The sequence below is a fragment of the Lepidochelys olivacea genome (assembly GCF_965140295.1).
Source record: "Lepidochelys olivacea isolate rLepOli2 genome assembly, chromosome: 14".
Classification (NCBI taxonomy): Eukaryota; Metazoa; Chordata; order Testudines; family Cheloniidae; genus Lepidochelys; species Lepidochelys olivacea.
In genome coordinates this window covers 32,210,581-32,236,353 of record NC_140424.1, presented here as the reverse complement: position 1 = coordinate 32,236,353, position 25,773 = coordinate 32,210,581, and the positions used below count along the sequence as shown (strand labels likewise).

At 49.6% G+C, this 25,773-nt stretch overlaps 1 protein-coding gene and 1 pseudogene across 3 annotated transcripts in view; one reads left to right on the top strand and one right to left on the bottom strand.

Annotated features, from left to right (window-relative positions):
- Positions 1 to 25,773, top strand: part of LOC311530634 (C-type lectin domain family 2 member D-like) — a 192,199-nt pseudogene that overhangs the window by 64,791 nt on the left and 101,635 nt on the right. The window lies entirely within an intron of this gene.
- LOC311530640 (E3 ubiquitin-protein ligase TRIM17-like) lies at positions 162 to 20,548 on the bottom strand. 2 transcript variants are annotated; one of them, XM_084647464.1, is made up of 4 exons: positions 20,071 to 20,548; positions 14,245 to 14,720; positions 2,978 to 3,073; positions 162 to 285 (listed from the first exon to the last, which is right to left on the bottom strand). In XM_084647464.1, the coding sequence occupies exons 2-4, from the start codon at positions 14,668 to 14,670 to the stop codon at positions 277 to 279; spliced, it is 531 nt and encodes a 176-aa protein (XP_084503590.1). In that variant the 5' UTR covers positions 14,671 to 14,720; positions 20,071 to 20,548; the 3' UTR covers positions 162 to 276. The 2 variants fall into 2 exon arrangements, with proteins under 2 accessions (XP_084503590.1, XP_084503591.1); XM_084647465.1 differs by lacking the exon at positions 20,071 to 20,548 and having other exon boundaries at positions 14,245 to 14,913.

Below are 25,773 nucleotides of genomic sequence, written 5' to 3'. Positions count from 1 at the left end.
GACACACTGTCCAGAATCCATTCTCAGGTGATAGGTAAATCTTCCCCTTCCTTGTCACAGATTCTGTACAAACCCCCAGAGTCCAGTTTGTTTTGTCTCCCACCTCCACCTCCCAGTAATGCCTCCCTCCTGTCAATTTGTTAAAGCCCAGGACAATGGGATAAGTATCAAATCTCTTAATATTGTCAGGCAGATCCTGTTGTTTGTCTTCGTATGTCACAGTTTTCTGATCCTCAGACAGGATGAGGCTGGGATGAGCCGTGTCTGGATCCAGAGTCACATCCACTGGGGAGAGAGTCACAGAGTCAGTGCTGGAGGCAGGGGCTGGTCACTGGGATCAAAGGGAAATTAACCTGTGTCCCCATTAATTGCTGTGACACAAGGTTGCTGGCCATTTAAGGAGAGTCAGGGCCCCATCTAAGGCCAAGGGGGCAGGGGAAGGAGAGGAGATGGAAAGAGGGGCAGGTGCTTGTGAGGGACATAGGAGAGGGGAGGAACAAGCACCAGGGAAGGGGAGCAGATGGGAAGGGAAGGGGGAGATCTCCATGGAGTAGTGGGAGGGACGGGTCAGGCATCAAGGAATCAGAAAGGATAGGAGGGGAGTAGTGGGGGTTGCAGAGAAGAGAGGGATAAAGGCTGGCAGAGGAAGGGGACAGATGTCAGGGAGGCAGGGGGGGAAGGGCAGGCTGCAGGAACAAGGGTGGTGGTGGTGAGGGAAGAGGAAAGACAGGTGCCAGGGGGCAGAGGGAAGGTGCTCAGGGATGGGGCAGGAGGTAGGAATTTGGGGCAGTAGCAAGGGACCTGGAGGGGCAGGTGCTGTGGGAGTTGCAGAGAGGGGTGGGTGCCAGGGGGACATGGAGGACATTGCAGTGGGGTCTAGAGGCCACTCAGGCTAGTTCCCTGTTGTGCCAGGCACTACACAGACAGAGGTGGATCTTTGCTTATGTCTGAGTGACTGAGGAGCACAGATCCCAGTGACTGCACAAAAAGAGCTTAGGCCTAATTCCCTGGTTTCAGCTCCACTATGATGTGATCTTTGAAAAGTCATGGAAGACAGAAGAGATTCCAGAAGACTGGAAAAGGGCAAATATAGTGTCAATCTATGAAAAGGGGAATAAGGACAACCTGGGGAATTACAGACCATTTAGCTTTCAGAGTAGCAGCCGTGTTAGTCTGTATCCGCAAAAAGAAAAGGAGTACTTGTGGCATCTTAGAGACTAACAAATTTATTTGAGCATAAGGTTTCGTGAGCTACAGTTCACTTCATGGGATGCATGATGGAGCAAATAATTAAACAATCAATTTGCAAACATCTAGAAGATAATTAGGTGATAAGTAACAGTCAGCATGGATTTGTCAAGAACAAATCGTGTTAAACCAACCGGATAGCTTTCTTTGACACAGTAACATGCTTTTGGATGGGGGGAAGCGGTAGATGTGGTATATCTTGACTTTAGTTAGGGTTTTGAAACTGTTTTGCAGGACCTTCTCATAAACAAACTAGGGAAATACAACCTAGATGGAGTTACTATAAGTTGGGTGTGTAACTGGTTGAAAAACAATTCCCAAAAAGTAGTTATTGTTGGTTCACAGTCATGCTGGAAGGGCATAATGAGTGGGGTCCCGCAGGGATCAGTTCTGGGTCTGGTTCTGTTCAATATCTTCATCAATGATTTAGATAACGGCATAGAGAGCACACTTATAAAGCTTGCGGATGATACAAAGATGGGAGGAGTTGCAAGTGCTTTGGAGAATAGGATTATAATTCAAAATGATCTGGACAAACTGGAGAAATGGTCTGAAGTAAACAGGATGAAATTCAATAAGGAAAAATACAAACTACTCCACTTAGGAAGGAACAATCAGTTGCATACATACAAAATGGGAAATGACTGCCTAGGAAGGAGTACTGCAGAAAGGGATCTGGGGGTCATAGTAGATCACAAACTAAATATGAGTACCAGAAAAAGAAAAGGAGTACTAGTGGCACCTTAGAGACTAACCAATTTATTTGAGCATAAACTTTCGTGAGCTACAGCTCACTTCATCGGAATACATCCGATGAAGTGAGCTATAGCTCACGAAAGCTTATGCTCAAATAAATTGGTTAGACTCTAAGGTGCCACTAGTACTCCTTTTCTTTTTGCGTGTAAGCAGTGTCAGGATGAGCTCCACCCTGACATCTGGTGGTGAGGTGTGGCAAGTTGTGGAAGAGAACTTCAGGGGCCGATCTCATTTGCATAGGCACACCCACCCCGCCTAGAATGAGAATACCAGAAGTGGGGGTGAGTGAACAAATAGAATATATATATTCTACACAAATGCCAACCTTCTACAACTACAGTATCTGCTTTGTGAATATTGGCAGGCCGGCTGGCTGCCCACAGCCATGTAGTTATAATTGTAGGAGGCAGCAGCTGAGGATTAATGAGTCAAGTGGCCCCATGATGGCTGCAGAGGATGGCAGAGAAGAAGGGCTGTCTCTGTCTGCTCAGCTGAGTGAGTCCCAGGGCTGCCCTGAGCTCTGCTCCCTTAGGGCCAAACTCCTAAAGGCCAGGGCAACATCTGCCCACACTGAGCCCGGTGCCCTGGGTGTGGATGTGCAGAGAGCACCTCTGAGGATCTGGCACTCCTGAGGGCTGTCTGCGTCTGCAGTTACTCAGCGTGGTTTGTGGGTATGATGGGGCAATGGACTCACATGCAAACACTGCACACCCATTGTAAGAGTATGTCATCTCCTTCTTGCCCCCAGAGAGCCCGGGGGTGAATCTGTGCCATGGACCATGGGACAGGAACTGTCCCCTGGTATGCTTCACTGTGATCCCCACCAGAAACATTGCCCGCTCCTGGTACCATGGCACCATCTCGGAGCAAACAGCCAGAGGAGATTGTAATATCAGCCTATAGCTTTTTGGCCCCTCACCCTGGGAACACTGCAGGGGGAAGGGCTCGGGGAAGGATAAACCCAGACACCCACCTGCCACTCTGTGGTTTTCTCCTCCTCTTCAGATGTCAGCTCCAGGGCCTTCTCCAGCTCCAGCCTCAGAGGACCCAGGGCTTCCTGGAGTTTCACCTGCAGGGGCACCATGTGTGATAGCCATTAATCTGCACATCTGATGGGTGGAATTTGCAGGAGGCAGGGCCAGATGAAACAGGGGCACTACAAACCCATGTCTAGGCCCCAGCTACTGGAGTTATGTGATAAAATCAGGCTTTTGGCTTTCATTAAAAAGAGAATGTTTCAAACCTTCTGGGTTGCAAAGAAAATATTCAAAACATGCCCCAAATGTGACAGACACAGCGATTCCTGCCTGAGTCTGTAGAGAGCCTGAGCCCAGTGCCATGAGAGGGGACGGCTCCATTTATGTGTATGGAACATTGACACCAAGCCTCACTGCTCTGGGGGACAGCCAACCCCTCCGCAAAAAGAGGGGCTTTGTGTGGCAGCAGGGGGTAGGTCATATGATTCAGCTCCCCCATCCAATCATAGACACCTTGGCTAATAGATGGGGGGGGGGGCTCCCTGAGCCTTTTCGAGTATCTCTCTCTCTCAATGGGAGGGAGAGGATTCTTGCTGTTGATCCTGTGGGAAAAAAGGACACCCAGCCCCTGGGATTCCCAAGGGGAGGGAGCCCCCAGCCTCTCCTCCTGCTTGTCTAAATAGGTTCACAGGCTCCACCCGCAGCAGACAGCCCTTGTGTGGGTGGCCCCTTCCACAACTACTGCTAATGGGGCCAGGGCCGCGACAGGGCCCCTTGTCAGCATGTTGCGGCTGGGGTGCCTCAGTCCAGCCCTGTAAGAAATGCACATTTCAATAGCAAAGCCAGGAGAATAACCTGGGCAGAGGCAGCAGCGTCAGAGCGGCACGTTCTGAGGCATTGTCTGGCTGAGACACTGATCCTGGGGGAGACTCTTCCCCACTTGTCTGCTCTGCTCCAAGATTTCTCAGAAACGGAGGCGTTTAGCTGAAGTTTGAGGACACTGAGCCAAGCTGCAGCCTTTCAGAACCGAGTGCTCACCTGGGCAGGGGAGGCCTCAGAAGGGAGATGAATGTATGTTTATGGGCATTACCAATCAGTCACCATTGGGCCAAGGATCTGGCCCCTTCTTGTGGTGTGCTGTCCCTTTAAATGTTTGAGCACTCCCCCCTCCCCAGTGCAAAGCCTCACTTGCACAGTTTCAGTTTTTCAGCTGACAATAAAACCACCAGGGCAGAAGCTGTTTTTCCATCAGCTCGCTTTGTCCCCTTACTAAAACTCAATGGGGGTGTTTTAGTTGTTAGCTCCCAGTACCAAAAGAAAGGGGAAGGGTGGATGGGAAATCAGGACCCTGAGACTGACAGTCCCCAGGAACAGTGGGGAGAGGCCAATGCTCCAGGTCAGCCTGATTGACAGGGTGGGCAGGCTAATCAGGGAGTCAGGAGGCCAGGGGGGTTCTGCCCTCCATGTGAGCTGGAATTGCCTGGGTCAGGCAGAGTGGGGCTGAGCTAAAGAGAAAGCAGGGGCCTGAGCTGAGCTGGGGAGCAGAGCTGGGCCAGATCCAGAGGAGCCAGAAAAGCAGCGCAGGAAGCAGGTCGCTGCTGGGAGCAGAGTCACAGAAGCAGCCCCCAGAGCAGACTTGTCCTGGGGGGAGAGCTGCAGCAACCAGAGCCAGGGGGGCCAGAGAAGCAGCCCAGGGAACTGGAGGCAGAGCAGCAGCAGCAGCCGCCGTGCTGAGGCAGAGTGGTGGAGCTGGAGCTCGGGCTGGAGGAGTCCGGAGCTGGGTGTGGTGAGCAGCTGGGGAGAGCAAGGGGGACCCTGGGCAGCGGGCCCAGTGCAGGGAGATGCCCCCAGCCAAGAGGCCTTGCAGGCCAGACTTGGAGGGGGGATCGTAACCCCGACGGGGCAGATGACACTGGGGAGATGGGTCCTGCCACCTAGAGCGTGTGGCCACCTCCAGAGCAAGTTCCTGCAGCATCCCTGCAGCACAGCCAGAGCCTGGGCAGGAGGCCTGGGATGTGTGAGGAACAGACTGTGAACAGCCCTGATATTCCAGAGACGCTGGTTGTGACGTCCCCATGCCACCGAGCGGGGTGACATGTCTTTTCCTTTAGCCTTTCCCATTGTTTCCTTATTTTTTAAAATCGATTGCTGTTTAATAAATTCTATTTGCTTTGAACTGTATGTAATGATCAGTGGGTCAGGGAAGCATCCAGTGTGGAGAGAGCACCCCGGAGTGGGGACACCCTAGTCCCTGACCTGAGTGACCATGACAAGGTTGTGGGTTGAGCCCCCCAGCCTTGTTGGGGTTCCAAGGACTCTGCCACACAGGAGAGTGGAAGGGGAGCCTTCACTTGCTATGAGGGTCGATTGCTAGCAGAGAGAGCACAAGCGCAGCCAGCCAAAGGCAGAATTCTGCAGTTTGCAGTGTGGACACACAACCAGCGGGGGGGCGTGTCGAGCACAGACAGTGCAGTAACAATGGAAGAATTTCTCTGTGGCAGAAAAGGTTATCCAGGAGGCTTGAAGAGCAGGAGAGCAGAGAAATGGCACCTTTTGTGGGCAATGATGATGAATTTGTTGAAAACTAAAATCCCAGGTGGTGTGCCTCAAATTTTTTGAGCAATTTTGCAGGGTAATTTGTAGTTTCCCAACAGACAACGAATTTCAATCTTGCTGACAGTGACTGGTCTGAAGCCATATGGACTGCCACATGATTTATTGTCTCCAACTGTGCCAAGAACTGCCAAGTATGCCACAATTACTGCCACAATGTGGGAACACTTTTCTCCTACATCATCAGTGATAGCAGAACAATTTCAGTTCCATCAGCAAGATCAGGGAACTGGAAAATCAGTAGCACAGTTTGTTGCTTCTCTAAGGATGTTGTCAGAGCACTGTCAGTTCAGACAAACATTAAGTGATGCCTTGTATGACCAATGTATCTCTCAATTATGCAATGACCAGGTTCAGAAGACGTTACTGACTATGTCACCATTCACATTCAAGAAGGCTGTTGAGGTGACTGTTGCCATGGAAACTGCAAAGAACATTTCTGGACATTAGTATGAACTGAGGAGTTCATATTCTGAATTAGTGAGACAGAGGACCATGGGAACATGAAGAATTTCCATGGGGCTATAGTGCACAAACTACCCGTGCGGAGAAGGATTACTGGGCATGCCAGGCCATTTGTTAGAACTGCCAGAAGAGAGGACACATCGCTGTGACCTGTCACACAGTTCAGAGACCAGCAACACATAGTAACTGTACATCCAAGAAGACACCTATGAAGACTGAACCTAAGAAATGATGGAAGTTGGGAATTCATAATGTGGAAAAAGACAAGAGCTGTAGGGACACTGATCAAGATTTCAGAGTGGTAGCCGTGTTAGTCTGTATCAACAACAAAAAAAACCAAGGAGTACTTGTGGCACCTTAGAGACTAACACATTTATTTGGGCATAAGCTTTCGTGCATGCATCCGATGCAGTGGGTTTTAGCCCACGAAAGCTTATGCCCAAATAAATGTGTTAGTCTCTAAGGTGCCACAAGTAATCCTGGGTTTTTTAAATCAAGATTTAGCACTTCATGTTTTATCAGAAGCTGGAGTCAAGGATGGCATCTGACTGAAGCAGTTCCTACAAGAATGGAGCTTGATACTGTTTCATTGATTTCTGTATCTGCCTATCACTAGATATTGCCACAAGTTCCTCTGGAAGAAACGTCCACTTTAAAGACTTATAGTGGGGGAAAAATTAGTCCAAAAAAGGGATATGCCAGGTAAAAGTTCAACTAGATGGCCAATCAGTTGTTTTACCTTTTTATGTGATTGAAGGAAAGTATCCACCATTATTTGGAAGATCTTGACTTGAGAAGCTCAAGATGAATTGGATCAAGATCAAAGTGATCACAGAAGTACCTCAAAATCTTCAGGAAATACTGGACAGACATTCTAAAGTTTTTGAAAGAACTTAGACAGATAAACGTCTCAGGGAAGCTCACTGACAGCCAGCCAAAACATTGCAAGCCCAGAGCTGTGCCTTATACTCTGAAGCATCTGGTGGAAGCTGATCTGGACCGTTCAGTGAACATTGGTATCCTGTCACCAGTTTCACACAGTGAGTGGTCTACACCCATTGTACCAGTGATCAGGAAAGACTCAGTCTTAATATGTGGAGATTTCAAAGTGATGCTTAATCCAGTTTTATGTGCAGATTAGTAACCACTACCTCACACTGAAGATTTATTAAATACTTTTAGTGGTAGACAGTGTTTCAGTAAATTGGATTTGCTCAGTGCATACCTACAAATGGAGATTGTGAGATATTTGCAAGATGCTGGCTCAATCAACACACAAAAAGTCTTACTTTGTTATAAAAGGTTGCCTTTTAGTATCACATCAGCACCTGCCCTGTTCTAGAAAGCCGTGGATGAGATTCTGAAGGGACTGAATGGAGCTCAGTGTTACTTGGAGGACATCTTTGTTACACGAAAGGATCAAGAGAATTATCTGTGAAATTTGGGTTCTGCTTTGACACATTTGGAAGACCATGGACTAAGGATTTTTCAAGACAATTGTGAGTTTTTCAAATCTTCAGCTGAATACCTTGGATATGTAATTGATGCCCTGGGCTTAAGGAAATTGCCAGAGAAGAGGAGATGGTTCTTGAAGCACCACTGACAGAGAACATGTCACAGTTATGTTCATTCTTAGGACTGCTTAACTGCTGCAGTAAATTTCTTCCTAATCTGGTGACAGTTTTGTCATCTTTAAGAGTGTGTGCATGCATTTAATGAAGTAAAGAAACTGTTGACGTCAGTTTACGTTCTAATGCACGTTGATGTTTTGATTCCATTGCAAGTGGTTTGTGATGCTTCACCATATGGAGTGGGCACAGTTCTCGCCAACATTTTTCCTAATGGTATAGAGAAACCAATCACCTTTGCACCACAAACACTCATCACTTCTGAGAAGAGCTATGTGCAAATAGAGCTAAGAGCTCTCAGCATTATCTTTGGTATTTGGCTGTTCCATACCTACCTATATGGTAGTCTGTAGTGGGTTAGCAGGGGTCCCTCTCCCTCTGGGTCAGTGGGAGGCCACTCCGCCTCACTACATAACTGAGCGTCACCCACAATCAGGGAATTAGCAGAGCACTACACAGACTAGATGACTCTGGCCTGCAGTCTGGGCAGATCCACAAATGAGTCTCGGGGTCCCAGACCCCCAAGTAGGGCGGGTCAAGAAACTGTCTATGCCTCTGGCCTGCAGTCAGGGCAGAGCAGCAAACAGTTATGAGCCCAAGCCCTCGGTCAGGGTGGGGCAGCAAGGAGCCTGTGGCTCTGTGTAGAACGGCAAGAGGGTTGGGTATCCGAGCTCCAGCAGATGGCCAACAAATGCAGGCCTCTTGGCCTAGCAAGGGGAGACTGCCACCTCAGGGGTGAAGTGGCAGCGGGGCCCAGGCCCACCCGACTCCATCAGGCCCCGACCCAGGGCCCTAACAGTGGTGGAGTATTCCACCACTGGGTCAGCAGGGAATCCAGCTGCAACTCGCTGAGCAGGTCTCCGGCAGCAATACAGCCAGACTGGGGTCGGCTGCCTCTGGGCCACTTCCTACACTCCCCATGGGGTGTACTTGGATCCGCGGGTGGTCCTCCAGTTTGTTGGGGTAGAAGTCCAGTGCCAGTCCCAGCGACTCTTCAATGCCTTGGTCAGTGCATGGCTCCAGAAGCTCTGGTCACTCCTCAGCTCAGCAGCGGTCCGCTGAAGTCTCCCAGCTCAGGAGAGGTCAAGAGGCATCTGTCTCCTTCAGCAGCTGCAGCCCAACTGAGCTCCAGGACCAGCCCTATATATTTCTTGTCCCACCCCCTGACTTCCAGTCGGAGGGGTGAGCATGGTCTGGCTCTGCCCACCTGAGTTCGGAGAGTGGTCCCTCTGCCTCTGGCTCAGTGAGAGGCCACTTCGCCTCACTACACACACACACCCCTTAAGTCCATCTGGTCTTCATGGCTGCCATCCTGACTCCCCCCAGGTCAGACAGAAAATCTGTGTTAGTGTTATCCTTACCTGCTGAGCGTCAGACAGTAAAGGCAAATTGCTGGAGGATGCGATACCATCTTATCAATCTGGCATTGGTACTTTTCGTGGTATTTAGCCATTTTAAGGCTTTGTGGTCGGTGATCAGTATGAAAGGGAAGATAGCCCATTTAACAGCCAGGGCCTCCTTCTGTATAACTGAATAGTTACATTCTCGGGGCGGGGAGAGCTTCCCACAGATATAGAGGGTGGGATGCTCTTCTCTATCCAACTCCTGGGAGAGGGCTGCCCTGAGCCCCACCTCTGAAGCATCGATTTGGACCAGGAACTCACAGTTGAAATCGTGGCTGAAGAGCATGGGTTCCCTACCCAGGCTTTCCTTTAGGGCTCAGAACATATCTTCACATTCTGCTCACCAGCGTACCGACATGGGCGGTCCTTGGTTAAGAATGCCATGAGGGGTGCTGTGATGGATTCAAACTGGGACACAAAGTGTCAGTAATACCCAGCTAAGCCCAGAAACTGTCATACATGTCACAACAAGGTACACACCTGATGGATCAGCCGGGAAGTGAAGTTGGTCCCTTGATCCATGAGAATCTCAGGGGGAAGGCCCACACAAGAGAATACCTTCACCAGTTCAGCTGCGATGGAAGTGTTCCATAATGGGATGGCCTCGGGGAAGTGAGTGGCATAATCCATCAGTATGAGGCTATCCTGGAACCCCGCATTACTCTTAGGAGAGGACCCACCAGGTCCATCGCAATTTGCTCAAAGGGATCCCTGACCATGGGTAAGGGGACCAAGGGTGCTTTCGCCACCCCGACAGAGACAGCTAGTTGGCACTCAGGGCATAAGGTGAATTAGACCTTTACCTCCTGATGGACTCCAGGGCAGAAGAAGCATGACAGAACTCAGGCCAGGTTTTTCTCTTGTTCCAGGTGGCCAGCCATGGAAATGTCGTGGGCAAGCTTCAAGGTGGCCTTCTTAGGATTGTGGGGGACAACCAACTGGGTCCAGACTTCCTGAGTTTGGGAGTTCTGATTAACATGGTAGAAGTGATTGCCTGTCAGCTTGAATTGGGTCCATTGTGCAGCCCTCAGGAGATCAGTCATGGCTCGGTTGACCTGGCCTACCTGTTTGTAGGCCCAGCTCAGTGTGGGCTCATCCCTCTGGTTGCAACAAAAATCTGTAAAGGGGGGTCATCATGGGACTCTCCACAGGGAGGCCCAGCATCGTCACTGGGACTGGGGGCTCATCAGGGTGTTCCCCTTGGGGTTCTTCAGCCTCCTCCTCGTCTTCCGAAGAAGGCTGTCAAACCCCAGCCAGTCTCATCCCAGGATGACCGGATAGGTGAGGTGGAAGCCAACCCCAGTGTCAACACCCACATCAGTCTGTTAATGATCAGAGAGATCTAGGTACTGGGATACGATTTTACATCCCTGTGGATGCATTGGAGGTGTATCTCTCAACGTGCTTGTGTGGGGCCAGGGGCAAATTCCTGGTGGATGAGGTTTTGCCTACAGCCTGAGTCTATGAGGGCTGTGACTCGTTTTCACCCAAACTTCACAGTGGTTGTTTGCTGGCCTGAGACTCTGCGGTACAGACTTGGCCGAAGATGCAGTCCATCTCGGGACACTTCCATTGTAAGTGCCTAAGCCGGCTGCAGGAGAAGCAGGGTCCAGGCTCTAGTTGCCCTGGCCAGGGGATCACCTCTGAGGGATTTGGGTTGTGGTCTTGTCAGCAACGTTGGAGCATCTCTGCCACATGGGCCCAGTGGTTGTTTGCTGCCCTATCGTCATGGGTTTGGATTCGGCCATGGGCTCCTTCGGCCTGGGCTTCCTTGCTGGGCCAAGGAGCATCAAATCGAGCGTTGAGGCCAGGGCTCAGGCTCCTGGCCCAATAGGATTCTCAGTGGCCAAGAAGTCCTCCATTAAGGTGACAGCCGCACTAAATGTTGTGGGTCAGTGCCGGAGTACCCAAGCCCTCCCCTGGGGCAGGAGGACATGAACAAACTGCTCTAGGGTGATCTGCTCAGCGACCTCACCTGCTGACCACTGCTCAGGATGCAGCCATTGCCAGCAGAGGTCTTTTATCTTCTGGGCGATGACCTGTGGCCAGGCCCCCAGCGGGTAGGTGTTAGCCCAATTTTGCTGGTGCAAGGTCTCCAGCATGATGTCCAAGGCATCTAAAATGGGCAACTTCATGCATCCATAATCTTGTGCCTCATCGATTGGGAGGCCCCGATAGGCGATCTGGGTTGCCTCAGTCAGGTAGGGGGCCAAGAGGGCAATGGGAAACGTAGGGGGATTCATTGTACCCCTGGGAGGTGGCCCACTGGGTCCAGGTAGCAGGGTTGCAAGCTGTTGGAGACACTGTTGCTGCTCCTCACGGCGTTGGGCCCCCAAATCCCAGAACAGTTGCTGTTTGGCCCCCAGCACCTGTACTAGTTGCCGTTGTTGCTGGAGTTATGACACCTACTGCTGCTGTTTGCTCTTGGCCAGATACTTAATGAGTTTGTCAAGCTCCATCTCTCCCATTAGGGATATCTAAGGCATGGCATATGCAGAACCTCTTACTGCAGGGGTCAGGTTGCTGCCCACATTCTCCACCAAGCAGGACCCTCCTGCTCTGGGTCAGTGGGAGGCCACTCTGCCTCACTACATAGACATATTACTTTGCAGATGGATCATTGCCCTTACTTTCAATATTTGGACTGAAACATGGAATTCCGTCATTAGCTACTGCTTGCATGCAATGATGGGCATTGCTACTTTTGGCTCATTCCTGTACTATCCAGTTCCATAAAGGGACTCAGCATGGCAATGCTGATAGGCCATCACACAAGCCATACCCAACCTCTCATTTACCCAAAGAAACTTCGGATGAAATGTTCTCTCTCAGCTTGATGAATAGGTTACCTATTACTAGCACAGGCATCAACAAAGAAACTGCTGCAGATGATGTGCTTTCTCTTGTGAAGGGAATGGTACCACAAGGTACAGGGTTCAATTGTAAGAATCCCCAGTTTACACAATTCATGTCATGTCAACATGAATTATCTGTGAATTACGGTTGCATCTTATGGGAAATGTGAATGCTCATTCCAAAATCAGTTCAATCTCAGGTTTGGAAGCTCTTCACAAAGCCCATCTTAGAATCGTACAGATGAAGGCCATAGCCTGGAGTCACATCTGTTAGACGGGATTGACAAATTATAGCACTTCATCTTCTTCCGATACCTATGTGCCAGCAAATTCAATATGATCCTGGCCAGATTGTTCAAACACCTTGGTTGTGAACTCAGACACACTGGACACTTAATCACATGGACTTTGCCAGATTTTTAGAAGGTTACATGTTTTTGGTCTTAGTCAACACCATTTGAAATGACCAGTAGTTTTCAGCATGACTTTTGCTACTACTGCTAAGATCATTGGACATCTTCGCACCTTGTTCAGATAATTTGGTTTACTGTTACAGTTAGTGAGTGACAATGGACCTCAATTCTGTTCTGCAGAATTTCAGAGGTTCCTAGCTTCAAACGGAATTCAGCACATATGCTCATACTATCGGGCTTCAAACTTACTAGCAGAACTCTTTTTGTACAGACACTTAAGCAACCCTTAAAAGCAACAAATCTATTTTGAGTCAGAGACTGGAAAATTCCTTACACATCTACAGGCACACACCCCATACTACTACCTAGGAGCCAACGGAAACTCTTTGCTTGAAGCAATCTTTGCGTCCCTGTTGGGACCTGCTACATCCTGATATTGCCGCACTTGTAGCCAAATCCCAATCTATGCAAACTGATTATGTGAGATGCATCATCATTCTTTTCAAGTTCAAGACTTAATGTGGACTCGCAACTACAGTTGTTGAGAGAATGGGTGCCGGGAGAATGTGTAAAATGCACAGGACTTGTATTGTTTTTGGTAAAACTAGCCAATGGTATTTTATGGAGATCACATATGGACCAGTTGCAGCCTCAACAAGTACCGAAGTCCGGGGATGTCCCAATAGGACTTTCTGTTGCTCGATTGAATCTTCTTCCATTACAACTCCTAGTCTTAATGACTTGTTAAGAGAAACTTTGGTACCAGATCCAGGTGATTGCATACCAGATCCAGCTGATTCCTGACCACTGACTGTTCCAGTAGTTCAGGACACGGCCACACCACCGTCACAAGAGAATACAATAACGAGCCATGTACTTGAACTTATAAATTGTTTAGTTAGAGTGTTGCTATTCAACGGAAGCATGATCCCTTCAGATTTAAAAGTATGCAGTAGTCCACCTGCAATTGTTACTTAGGTTATACAGTGTTTCATGTTAGCCATGTAATTGATAGTGTATATGTGTCTGGAAAGTTTTTTACAGCAGGGTGGACGAATGTGATGTACCGTTCCTTTCAATGTTTGAGCACTCCACCCTTTCCAGTGCAAAGCTTCGCTTTCATGTTAGTTTCAGATTTGCAGCTGAACAATAAAGCCACCAAAGCAGAAGCTATTTGTCAGCTCCCTATGTCTGTCTATTGCCTTCTCTGCTAGTTCAAACATAACATTTCTCTATGTCCCTTCTCCCATTGCCTCAGCTCTCAGGTGATCCGTGTTTGGGGGAAGTCACTAATCTCAGGGCCAAAGTTACCTATTTCCCACACTGACTGGCTCCCCTTCCTTTGTCTGTTCCCCACAGGCTCCACTTCTGCTCCATTTAGCCTCTAATCAAACAACTTCATGGATCTCCACAAGCCACATACACATCCTGCCTAGGCTGGGGAAAGCTGAACTGGGACATGCGTGAGCCTCCCTGGGAGACATCCATGTAATGCAGAATCCATGGTGCCACCTTCCTGATGTTGCAAAGGTGCCAACAAGCCCTAAACCCACTGTTTGAGCCAACCCATCAGGCCTCACCCACACACTGAAGAGGGAAGGGCACAAGCCCTGGTTTTCCCCACTCAGGTTCTCTAAGGTGGCTGTGGTCACCTGGCACTGGAGACATAGCCTGGCAGAGAGATGGACATGGCTGGCTCCACTCTTCACTACCTGTCTGGGGGTTGGGGGAGGCAGCCGGACCCCTCACTGTCCAGCCTGGCAGTGCCTGGCTCCACCTCTCTTAAGCCATGTGAGTCCCCACTCAGCCCCCAGCAGCTGGTTCTGGAGAGAAACATAATGGGGTCTTTAAGGGATTCCTTCGCCAAGAGCAGCAGTGATTCTCACCTTGTAATCCTGGGCAGCCTCCTGTATGGAGATCACAGCATGAGTGTGATGAGTCTGGGACTGCCTGCAAACCACACAGATAGCTTCTCTGTCCTCCTCACAGAAGAGTAGGAGCTTCTCCTCATGTCTCTCACAAAGATTCTCCTTTTGCACATTTCCTGACTTTAACCCCAATAGTTTGATGTTCTTTACAATATTGGCGAGCTGCCTGTTGGGCTGGAGTTTCCATTCCTGGAACGGCGCTCGGCACTGGGGACAGGGGATCTTCGTGCCTGATTGAAGCTCCCCATGCTCACTGTACTGGATGATGCAGTCTCGGCAGAAGTTGTGCCCACAGTCTGTGGTCACCGGCTTTGTCAGGTACTCCAGGCAGATGGAGCAAGTGGCTTCTTCTAACACTTTCTCTGTGGAAGGTGCTGAGGCCATGGCTGTCTGTGTCTTGTTGATGTCTGGTCCCCTCACTGCTTGGATCAGCTCTTCACATGCACAGAATGAGGTGAGGGAAGGGTGGGGGGGAGTGTCACAGAGTAGGTGGGAAAGTGAAACGGGGTGAGATGTAGAGAACAGATGAGAAAAGTTTATTGACCTTCTCCAGGTTATTGATCCTTATATGGATTTTAGAGTACTTATCATAGAATCATAGAATATCAGGGTTGGAAGGGACCTCAGGAGGTCATCTAGTCCAACCCCCTGCTCAAAGCAGGACCAATCCCCAATTAAATCATCCCAGCCAGGGCTTTGTCAAGCCTGACCTTAAAAACTTCTAAGGAAGGAGATTCTACCACCTCTCTAGGTAACGCATTCCAGTGTTTCACCACCCTCCTAGTGAAAAAGTTTTTCCTAATATCCAACCTAAACCTCCCCCACTGCAACTTGAGACCATTACTCCTTGTCCTGTCCTCTTCTACCACTGAGAATAGTCTAGAACCATCCTCTCTGGAACCACCTCTCAGGTAGTTGAAAGCAGCTATCAAATCCCCCCTCATTCTTCTCTTCTGCAGACTAAACAATCACAGTTTCCTCAGCCTCTCCTCATAAGTCTCATCAGCAAGTTAAAGAAGTATGGGCTGGATGAATGCACTATAAGGTGGGTAGGAAGTTGGCTAGATTGTCAGGCTCAACGGGTAGTGATCAATGGCTCCATGTCTAGTTGGCAGCCGGTGTCAAGTGGAGTGCCCCAGGGGTCGGTCCTGTGGCCGGTTTTGTTCAATATCTTCATAAATGATCTGGAGGATGGGGTGGATTGCACTCTCAGCAAATTTGCAGATGATACTAAACTAGGAGGAGTGGTAGATACAGTGGCAGGTAGGGATAGGATACAGAGGGACCTAGACAAATTGGAGGATTGGGCCAAAAGAAATCTGATGAGGTTCAACAAGGATAGGATGAGGTTGCTCTCCTCATATGTTCCAGACCCCTAATCATTTTTGTTGCCCTTCGCTGGACTGTCTCCAATTTTTCCACATCCTTCTTGTAGTGTGGGGCCCAAAACTGGACAAAATACTCCAGATGAGGACTCACCAATGTCGAATAGAGGGGAACGATCACGTCCCTCGATCTGCTGGCTATGCCCCTACTTATACATCCCAAAATGCCATTGGCCTTCTTGGCAACAAGGGCACACTGCCGACTGATATCCAGCTTCTCGTCCACTGTCACCCCTAGGTCCTTTTCCGCAGAACTGCTGCCTAGCCATTCGGTCCCTAGTCTGTAGCTGTGCATTGGATTCTTCCGTCCTAAGTGCAGGACCCTGCACTTATCCTTGTTGAACCTCATCAGATTTCTTTTGGCCCAATCCTCCAATTTGTCTAGGTCCCTCTGTATCCTATCCCTACCTGCCACTGTATCTACCACTCCTCCTAGTTTAGTATCATCTGCAAATTTGCTGAGAGTGCAATCCACCCCATCCTCCAGATCATTTATGAAGATATTGAACAAAACCGGCCCCAGGACTGACCCCTGGGGCACTCCACTTGACACTGGCTGCCAACTAGACATGGAGCCATTGATCACTACCTGTTGAGCCCGACAATCTAGCCAACTTCCTACCCACCTTATAGTGCATTCATCCAGCCCATACTTCTTTAACTTGCTGACAAGAATACTGTGGGAGACGGTGTCAAAAGCTTTGCTAAAGTCAAGCAACAATACATCCACTGCTTTCCCTTCATCCACAGAACCAGTAATCTCATCATAGAAGGCGATTAGATTAGTCAGGCATGACCTTCCCTTGGTGAATCCATGCTGACTGTTCCTGATCACTTTCCTCTCATGTAAGTGCTTCAGGATTGATTCCTTGAGGACCTGCTCCATGATTTTTCCGGGGACTTTGTGACAATAAGCTCTTTATTGCTGGGGGAAGAGCTATATCTGAGCAATGCCCTCACCAAATGATCACAACTTTCACCCCTAACTCTACCCCTGGCCCTAATATGACACAGCAGTATTTAAAGGATGCATGTGGATTTTAGAGAACTTTGAAATATCGGCTCTTAAAGAAAAAGTTCTGCCCTTCAGACAGTTTCCAACAGAAGCCCACTTCCTGAGGCACAGCAGACAGGCAGCCTCAGTACTTTGCTAAGGAAAGGACTCCAAGTTAAAGTCTCTGGGTAATTGCTCTTCTCTGATTCCTGCAGCATGTTGCCTTGAGCTACCCAGTGACCAACACCAGCTGTGCTTCTACACACTCTCCTGTGACACAGAGCAGCAGCCCTGCAGCACATGTCTCTGCAGCACCCAGGCTTGAGACAGTTACTAGCTGGAGCTAACTTTAACAATTATTAACTTTTACAGTATTGCTTCCCCAAAGGGGCAGTGGTGCCAGGCATTAGCTGAGATCAGTCCTCAGCAGCTGGTATCAGTTTGGGTAGAATCAGAGCAATAGGCTGAGCCCCAAGTTTGTGCAAAAATATTTAAACCAGAAAATGTTACTGTCACTTTTTTGAGGGGGTGGGGCCCTGCCTCCTGGAAAGCCCTTACTCAGATCACTTTAAATTTGAACAATGAACTCTAGCCCAGACCTGCAAAAGGCACAGCAGTTTTCAAGACAACCCACAGCAGCATTTAGATCAGGGGTCGGCAACCTTTCAGAAGTGGTGTGAAAATCTTCATTTATTCACTCTAATTTAAGGTTTCGCGTACCAGTAATACATTTTAGAAGGTCTAAAGTAATACAGTTTTTAGAAGGTCTTTTTCTATAAGTCTATAATATATAACTAAACTATTGTTATATGTAAAGTAAATAAGGTTATTAAAATGTTTAAGAAGCTTCATTTAAAATTAAATTAAAATGCAGAGCCCCCCCGGATGTGTGGCCAGGACCTGGCCTTTGGCACATGTGCCATAGGTTGCCTACCCCTGATTTAAATTATATAGCACTTAAAAGACCAGCTGTTAAATATAAGCTTGTCTCAACCTTATCTGTAGAGTGCTGTTACCCAGTGGAGGAAACCAGAAACAGAAGATTAGATATTGGATGGAATCAGCAAGATTGTCAGCACCAAGGGAGGGATTCTTAAACTGAAGCCACACCACTGACCCCAGTCCCTGCCCTCCTCTGGGAGCCAGTGGCAGCTTCCTTCCATACTGGCTTTCACTGGGCATGGATCCAAGCACAGATTTTGGAGCAGAGGCCCCCAGCACCTCCTAACAGGGATGGTTCATTGCATGATTTTTGAGAGAGGCTGAGACAGGGGAGCCGGACATGGGGGAGAGGAGCAAGCAGGGGCTGGGTCTTGGGGGAAGGGGCAGCGTGGGGGCAGGGCCTCAGGAGAAGGGACATACAAGCACAGGGCCTTGGGGGGAATGGGCAGCATGAGGATGGGGGCTCGCGGAGAAGAGATGAGGCAGGGGCAGGGCCTTGGGGGAAATGGGCAGTGTGGGGTGGGGCCACATTTGGGTACTGAGGGTCCCCCCACTTTTAGGGAGCTTCCATCTCCCTGGGACATGAACCTGCAGTTCACATTGGTTTCAGTGGGAACTGGGGCCACTCAGCACATCTCAGGTGCTGGGACAGAAAAGGGGGCTGTGAACTCCTGCCCCACATCTGAAGACTCAGACTGGTCTCAGCAAATTTGCAGATGATACTAAACTGGGAGGAGTGGTAGGTACGCTGGAGGGCAGGGATAGGATACAGAGGGACCTAGACAAATTGGAGGATTGGGCCAAAAGAAATCTGATGAGGTTCAATAAGGATAAGTGCAGGGTCCTGCACTTAGGACAGAAGAACCCAATGCACAGCTACAGACTAGGGACCGAATGGCTCGGCAGCAGTTCTGCGGAAAAGGACCTAGGGTGACAGTGGACGAGAAGCTGGATATCAGTCGGCAGTGTGCCCTTGTTGCCAAGAAGGCCAATGGCATTTTGGGATGTATAAGTAGGGGCATAGCCAGCAGATCGAGGGACGTGATCGTTCCCCTCTATTCGACATTGGTGAGTCCTCATCTGGAGTATTTTGTCCAGTTTTGGGCCCCACACTACAAGAAGGATATGGATAAATTGGAGAGAGTCCAGCGAAGGGCAACAAAAATGATTAGGGGTCTGGAACACAAGGCTTATGAGGAGAGGCTGAGAGAACTGGGATTGTTTAGTCTGCAGAAGAGAAGAATGAGGGGGGATTTGATAGCTGCTTTCAACTACCTGAGAGGTGGTTCCAGAGAGGATGGTTCTAGACTATTCTCAGTGGTAGAAGAGGACAGGACAAGGAGTAATGGTCTCAAGTTGCAGTGGGGGAGGTTTAGGTTGGATATTAGGAAAAACTTTTTCACTAGGAGGGTGGTGAAATACTGGAATGCGTTACCTAGGGAGGTGGTAGATAGAATCTCCTTCCTTAGAAGTTTTTAAGGTCAGGCTTGACAAAGCCCTGGCTGGGATGATTTAATTGGGGATTGGTCCTGCTTTGAGCAGGGGGTTGGACTAGATGACCTCCTGAGGTCCCTTCCAACCCTGATATTCTATGATTCTATGATTCTATGGTCAGTCTGAATCCCCTGAGCTTTACTCACAATGAGCCAGTCCCAGGAAAAACAACTTCCACAAAAATTCATAGCTCTTATGGGTATCACTTATCCCTAGCCTGACCCCAAACAGGGTTCCACTGAACCCAGTGCCGCGTGAGAGCATCTGTCTCTCCTTGGGCTGGCACTAACCCCGGCCCTACTCTTAGAGTGCATGGGGCTGCATCCCCCATCACTGGCTCCTGGGAAGGAGAGAGAGAATCTGCACTGCCACCTCTGCAATGTGGGGAATCAGGCCCAGTGACTCCAGTGAGTAACTCCTGATTTACATGAGGCCTCTGTGTTTTCCTGTCCCTGCCCCTGACGTGTGTCTGTCACTCTCTATTTGTCATGTGTGGTGTAGGGTTTGCTGTTCCTGCTCCTGGTGTTTCAGGGACAGGCAGATCCCTGGATCCCTGAATGACTTCCTGAGCCGGAGCCCCCAGGAAAGTGACCCTCCACAAACGGCCCCTCCTCACCCCATCTCTGCTCCCGGGCGGGGGTCTGCGAGTCCCAGAGCTGCTGCCCTCCCTGACCCGACCAGGCTCTGCCCCCCTGAGCACCTGCAGGAGCCAAGCCAGCTCCGGGAGAGCGACCGCCCTGGGACTGGGCCAGGGACAGAGTCTCCCAACCCGATGGGAGAGGAGAGGGGGAAGGAGAGATGGAGACTTAAAAGGGCAACAGGGGACTGAAGTGGGGAGGGAGGTTCCCAGATCTGCCTGGATCCATGGGCGATGTGATGGGGAATGCGGGGGAGGTATCCAGTCCCTCTGTACAGATGCCCCAGGGCCCGAATGAAAAGATGGTGTGGGTAGGGCCAGTCAGTCCTTACCATCAGTCTCTGGCCCCAGCTCTGTCTGTCCTTGGGAGCTGCCAGCCCCCCTGTGCTTTCCTCAAGCTCGGTGCCGCTCTGGAGTGAGCAGCCCTGTGCCCTCTCCACCCACAGACACCACCTACCATTGGGCCTGGGGAGAGAACCGCCCACAACCACAACAGCCCGGCCCTGTCGGGGTGTGTCCTCCCCCCACCCTGCTCTGCACGGAGCAGCTGCTGTGCAGACTTGTCAGATGACACAGGCCAGTTGGCAGCTTCCTCACCTTCACTTGGCCTGATTTTCCTGCTTGCCCCTGTGTGAACCAGGAGTGACAGGTTTAATTTCACTTCCTTGTTCCCCTAAAAGTGCTGCCCTAACAGCAACTGGGCATTTCCCTTCTGCCAACTGCCTCCTGCTGTGGGGTGAGTTGAGAATAGTCATTGCAACACGGAGCCATGGGCTACCCTCATGTCAACCAGTTCCTGCAGCTTGGCCTCTCCTCAGCTCCAGCCAGTCGCTCCATCTGCTCTCAGTGAGGACGCTGTACAGGGAGTATCACATCTCTCACTCTCACTTATACACACACACCTGGCTATCCCTGAACACACCTCCTGTGTCTATGTAGCTACAGACTCTGGTGTCCATCACCACAGTATCTCGACTGCAAAGTTACAAAGCAACCACCCAGTCTGAGGATCAGGATTCTCCCCTTGTCCCATCATGTGCTGAGAAGTGTGAACACTAATCTCCCCCTCCCTCTGCCTCCCCTCTAAGGCCATTGTTGGGTGGGATTCTCCCTCTTGGCCCAGCCCACTTGGACACTGTACAGGGGTCATGTGTGACAGAAACAACCCAGTAAGGTCCTAAATATTGGCTAACTACTTAGGCCAAAGAGGGAGCAGTCACTTATGGTGTGATTGCCTTAGTGCCCCTTGCAGGGGTTCTCCCATTCTGAGCCTTCATTCTCTTCCTGTGGCCCCTGCTTCCCCAAGCCCTTCTGCCCCAAACAGAGCTCCCCACAGCCCCAGTCCCTCAGCTGTCCCTTCTGCACCCCCAAGAACCCGCAATACTTTCCCATCCCACCGCCCCATCCGTGACGTTATTGACATAATCTGGGACCGTATAGATCATTGCTGCAACCAAGGTCCTGTAGTGGTACCAAATCTTGTATAAAGGGGGTCAAATGAGGTGTCTAAGACAAGGTTATGATTTGCTGGTTATGATTATGCTATCTGTTTGCATGTATCATTTTTTTATTTAAAGATATAAGTATTGGCTCTATACTGTCTGTATTTCAAACTTATGCTATGCTTCTGGGTGACACCCCAGACAAGTTGGTGTCAGCTCTGCCTAGCCTGCTTGTTAGGACCATCAGCTTTACATTTGACCCATTGAGAGAAGGCAGACACGCCTTGTGACTCAGCAAGTTATGCAGGGACATGCCTATGGAGAGAACTCTGCGGTTTTTCCATGCCATGTGATGGACAGCTTGTCTTTGGAACAAAGAAAGAAAGACCACATGACAAGAGAATATAAAAAGCTGCTGCAGCTCCTCCATCTTGTCTTCAATCCTGCTTCTTATCTCTGGAGGGACTTTGCTACACTGAAGCATTGAACGAAGGACTGATGACCCATCCCAGCTGTGGCTGTTCTCCAGAGACTTGATTTGAACCTGCAGTCTATTCTATCACTGCTGCAAGCCTGCCATCAAGAACTTTGCCATCACTGTATGTAATTGATTCTACCAGTTCTAACCAGTTCTAGCTCTCATCTATATCTTTTTCCTTTTATGAATAAACCTTCTCTCCCACATCTCTCCCACAGCACCTGCAACAACCCCATACTCCTCCTACCACCCAATAGCCCCTTAGCTGCCCAGCCCCTCTGTACCCCCAGCTCTGCTGCTCCCCTAAGATCACCCAGAGCCATTCCTCTCCTATCTGGGGGGCTGGGCTCAAAACATCTGACTCTGCAGTAGTGATGGTACAGGAGTTTCTCCAAACAATCCATCCCAGCAAGGGCAGGGTTATTAATTAACTCTGCATTTACAGGGGGAGGATTCAATCTGAGGCAGAGCTGCAATGGCCTTGTTAAACCAGTGATAAGTGTATTGAACACACAGTTTGCACTGGGAAAAGCAGCTGATAGACCTGCTCTTATCTAAACAAGAGTAAGCCCTGGAAAGATGGGCTGGGATGACACAAGCTCTAAGATCAAAGTCTGAGTGTATTCAAGGGTCCCATCTTGCAGTCCTGGTGCTTTCTACATTTTCACTGAGCTCAGTAGATGATGTGACTCACATGCAAGGACTGCAGGAGTAGGGCTTGATCCTCCACCCCCTGGAGTTAAAGACAAAGATTCCATTGATTTCAGGGGTGCAGGATCCAGCCATTCATACCAGCAAAATTTCTGCATTTGAGCAGCATCTGCTGGTGTTTCCAAGGCCACAGGTCAGGGGTTTTCCCCCTCCTGCCAGCTTAGGAGTGAGTGGATGTTAAGTGAAGAATGTGAAGGGCCTTTAACTAGAAAGGTTTCATGAGTACCTGGATCCCGCATTGCTGGGCATTTCAGAAATACAGATGGACAGAGAATTCCCCTGACAGAAGCAGGAATTCCAGGTACCAAGGGGCATGAAGGCACCTCCTAGGTTTGTACTAGGGTAGAACAATCATATGTCTTGTCCTTTTCCCTTGGGACCTTCCAGTGGTGGCCTTTGAGTGTGTGGAACAGTTACATTAGCCATGGGTTTGCTGTTATAAACACAACAGCATGAAATATCACCTCTTGCCTTTTTCTCCCTCTAGAGACTCTGCAATCTGCGATGGAGAGGCAGAAATGTCAGTGTCTGGGACCAATGGGATGGGTTGAAGATTTCATGTCATGATAGTCGAGTTAGCTCAGTGAAGCCAACTTAACTCGATTGAAAGACACATTTGATGCAGAGTAGTCACAGTTTACCACCTTTAGCTCAGTTTTAGCTGATGGAGTTACAGCCTGTTTTAATGAGTGATGGGGAACGTCTCCATATTGGCACCAGGGCCCAAGCTGTGAGCTCAGGGGCTGCTCATGCTCACACAAATGGGCTCTGAAGGCGAATAATAAAGCCCATGGGAACTATAGAAATGGTTCTCTGAATCCAGGGCCCTGAATAACACTTGCCATCCTGGGCCGGTGTCATTGCTGGAGACTGGGTACGTCTATACTGCAAAAAACCCACCCACGGCAGCAAATCTCAGAGCCTGGGGCTTGCACTGCATGGCTAAATATTAATATTGTAGACATTCCGGCTTGGGCTGGAACCCAGGCTCTGAGGCCCTCCCCCTCACTGGGTTTCGGAACACAGGTGCTAGCCCAAGCAGGAATGTCTGTACTGCTATTTTTAGCCCTGTAGCATGGGCTCCCCAAGCCTGAGTCAGTTGGCCTAGTCTCTGGGCCCCACTGTTGTGTTTTGTTTTGGGGTTTTTTTTGCAATGTAGATGAACCCTGAGAGACTTGTCCAATATTTAACAGGATCCCTCACTCAGGATCCCCCTGTGTTGTGGCTCTTCCATACACATGTAATGAGGGAGAGGGCAGGATTTCACCTGCAGTGAGCATGTACACCCACAACCTCAGCTCCACTCTACAGCAACTCTATGCATTAACCATACAGGTCTGATCAGTGCAGAACAGTGTCTGTGGTTCTACATTAAATGAAACTGATTTTATAGGAACACAATGTTTTAAGGGTTTTTTTCCAATTTCCCCCCTCATGATGTTACTACAGGGCAGAGTTAAGGTTGTTTAGGTGCCTTAGCTGCATTTCGAGACCATGGAATGTTTGGATTTCTTTTAAATATAACCATAATTCTGTATTGTCTGGGTATATAACATTTGGTTTGGGGATAATTACAAGATTCTTGTAATGACTTTTACCCTTAAGTTACAAGTACATGTCCTCTCAGTTTTAACTCCATATTAAGGGGAATTGCATTGTGCATTATGGCACAGATCTGCAAAGAGACTTAGGCACCTAAACCCAGAGACAGGCATCTCAATCCTAGTTTTAGGCACCGTGATCCACAAGACCCCTCTTGGCTGATGCATAACTGTGTGGGTGCCTAAACTCACTCAGGACAGAAATCTCTGCTGTAAAAATTCTCTCAGTGTCTAAGTTTCTGCCTCTGGGCATATACATGGCTGCCTTGCTCTAGACGTTTAGGCACCTATCTCCCACCTGAGCCCCAAAGTGACCCACAAACTGGAGGAAGGAGCACCTGTCTCACCTATGAAGACTGATCCTGTAGACATGCTCAGAGGTCACCCAATGACACAAAGAACAGAGGTGGGAGACTGGGAGGAGGCAAAACTCTCTTATAACCTTTAGCCTAGGGGTTAGGGTACCCACCCGAAATGTGGGAGACTCTGGTTGAAGTCCCCTCTCTCTGCTGATGAGGAGAAAGGATTTGAACAGGGGTCTCCCAACTCTCAGGACAGTGCTCTAACTACTGGGCTATGGGATATTCTGGTATGAGGCTCACTCTGTCTGTTTTCTTTAAGGTGTTAAACTTTAATCAAATATTAATTGAGAATCACTCTATAACCACCTCACCCTGCTCCCCAGCACAACAGACATCATTTCCCCTGAGCCAGGATCTTCTGCATGGGCCTAGCCCCTCCCTGCAAGATTGCACCCCACCAGCTGTCTGCCTGAGAATCATACAGGAACTGGGCTCTTTTCCCTGCCTCAGGGTCTCCTCCTGGAGTCTTCCTGCTCCCTGAAGCTCTCCCTTAGCTGAAGAACTTGCTGGCCAAGCTTTTATTAGGACCAGGAGATCTTCAAGCCATCACTTGATCCCTGGCCTCAGCATCAGCTGATTAATCTCAGGGTGGAACTGGGCCCCAACTCTCCTTAAAAGACCAGCCACCTTGTGACACTTAGTCTCTCCCATCCTAAAACTTTCCATCCCTGATCCTAATTGCCTCTCTACCTACTGTCCCTTCTCCCTTCTCCCGCTAAGCTCAATGAACGCTCTGTCTACAATCACAGTCTGGAGTTTCTCTCCTCCTGTTCCATCCTAGACAGGGGTGCTGGAATAGGGGGCACCAAGGGGCCATGGAGCTCCACTTTTTACCTGCCATAAGAACAAGTAATGGGGTGAGGGGGCACAAAGGAGCAAGCGGGGAGCGGGGTCTTGGGAGGAAGAGGCAGTGCAGGGGCTCAGGAAGAAGGGGCGGTGCGAAGGCGGGGCCATGGGAGAATGGGCGCTGTGAGGGAGGGGCCTTGGGGGAATGAGAGCTGTGAGGGGGAGGGTCCATGGTTGGGGTGATGGTGGGCCCCGCACTTTTAGGAATCTTCTGCCGCTCCTGTCCTAGACCTAGACCCTCTCCAATTGAGCTTCTTCCCCATTCACTCCCCTGAAACCACTCTCACCAAAATCTCTAATGACCTCTGTGAGTTCCCAGCTCAGCCTCTTCTATGGCCTCCCAGACACACCCACTGTCTCCCTTCAGTCCACACAAACTCCATATAACAAAGAGATACCTGCCCCAGGGAGCTCACCCTTTGCATGACAGACAGGCTATTACAGAGGGATGAAAAACACAAGGGACGTGAGGGGTTGGGAGGGCAAGCAGCGAGGTAATGATAAAAAGAAACCAAAGTCCAGCTCATCACTTGCCCAGCCAGTTCCAGACAAGAGAGATTACTGGGGCCACAGCATATATGTGTTTGGAGGAGGG

Coding starts and splice junctions, on each gene's coding strand:
- LOC311530640 (XM_084647464.1), bottom strand. CDS start 14,670: ATGGCCTCAGCACCTTCCACAGAGAAAGTGTTAGAAGAAGCCACTTGC. Junction 3,074..14,244: donor AGGCTGCCCAGGATTACAAG/GTGAGAATCACT, acceptor GTGCCCCTGCAG/GTGAAACTCCAGGAAGCCCT.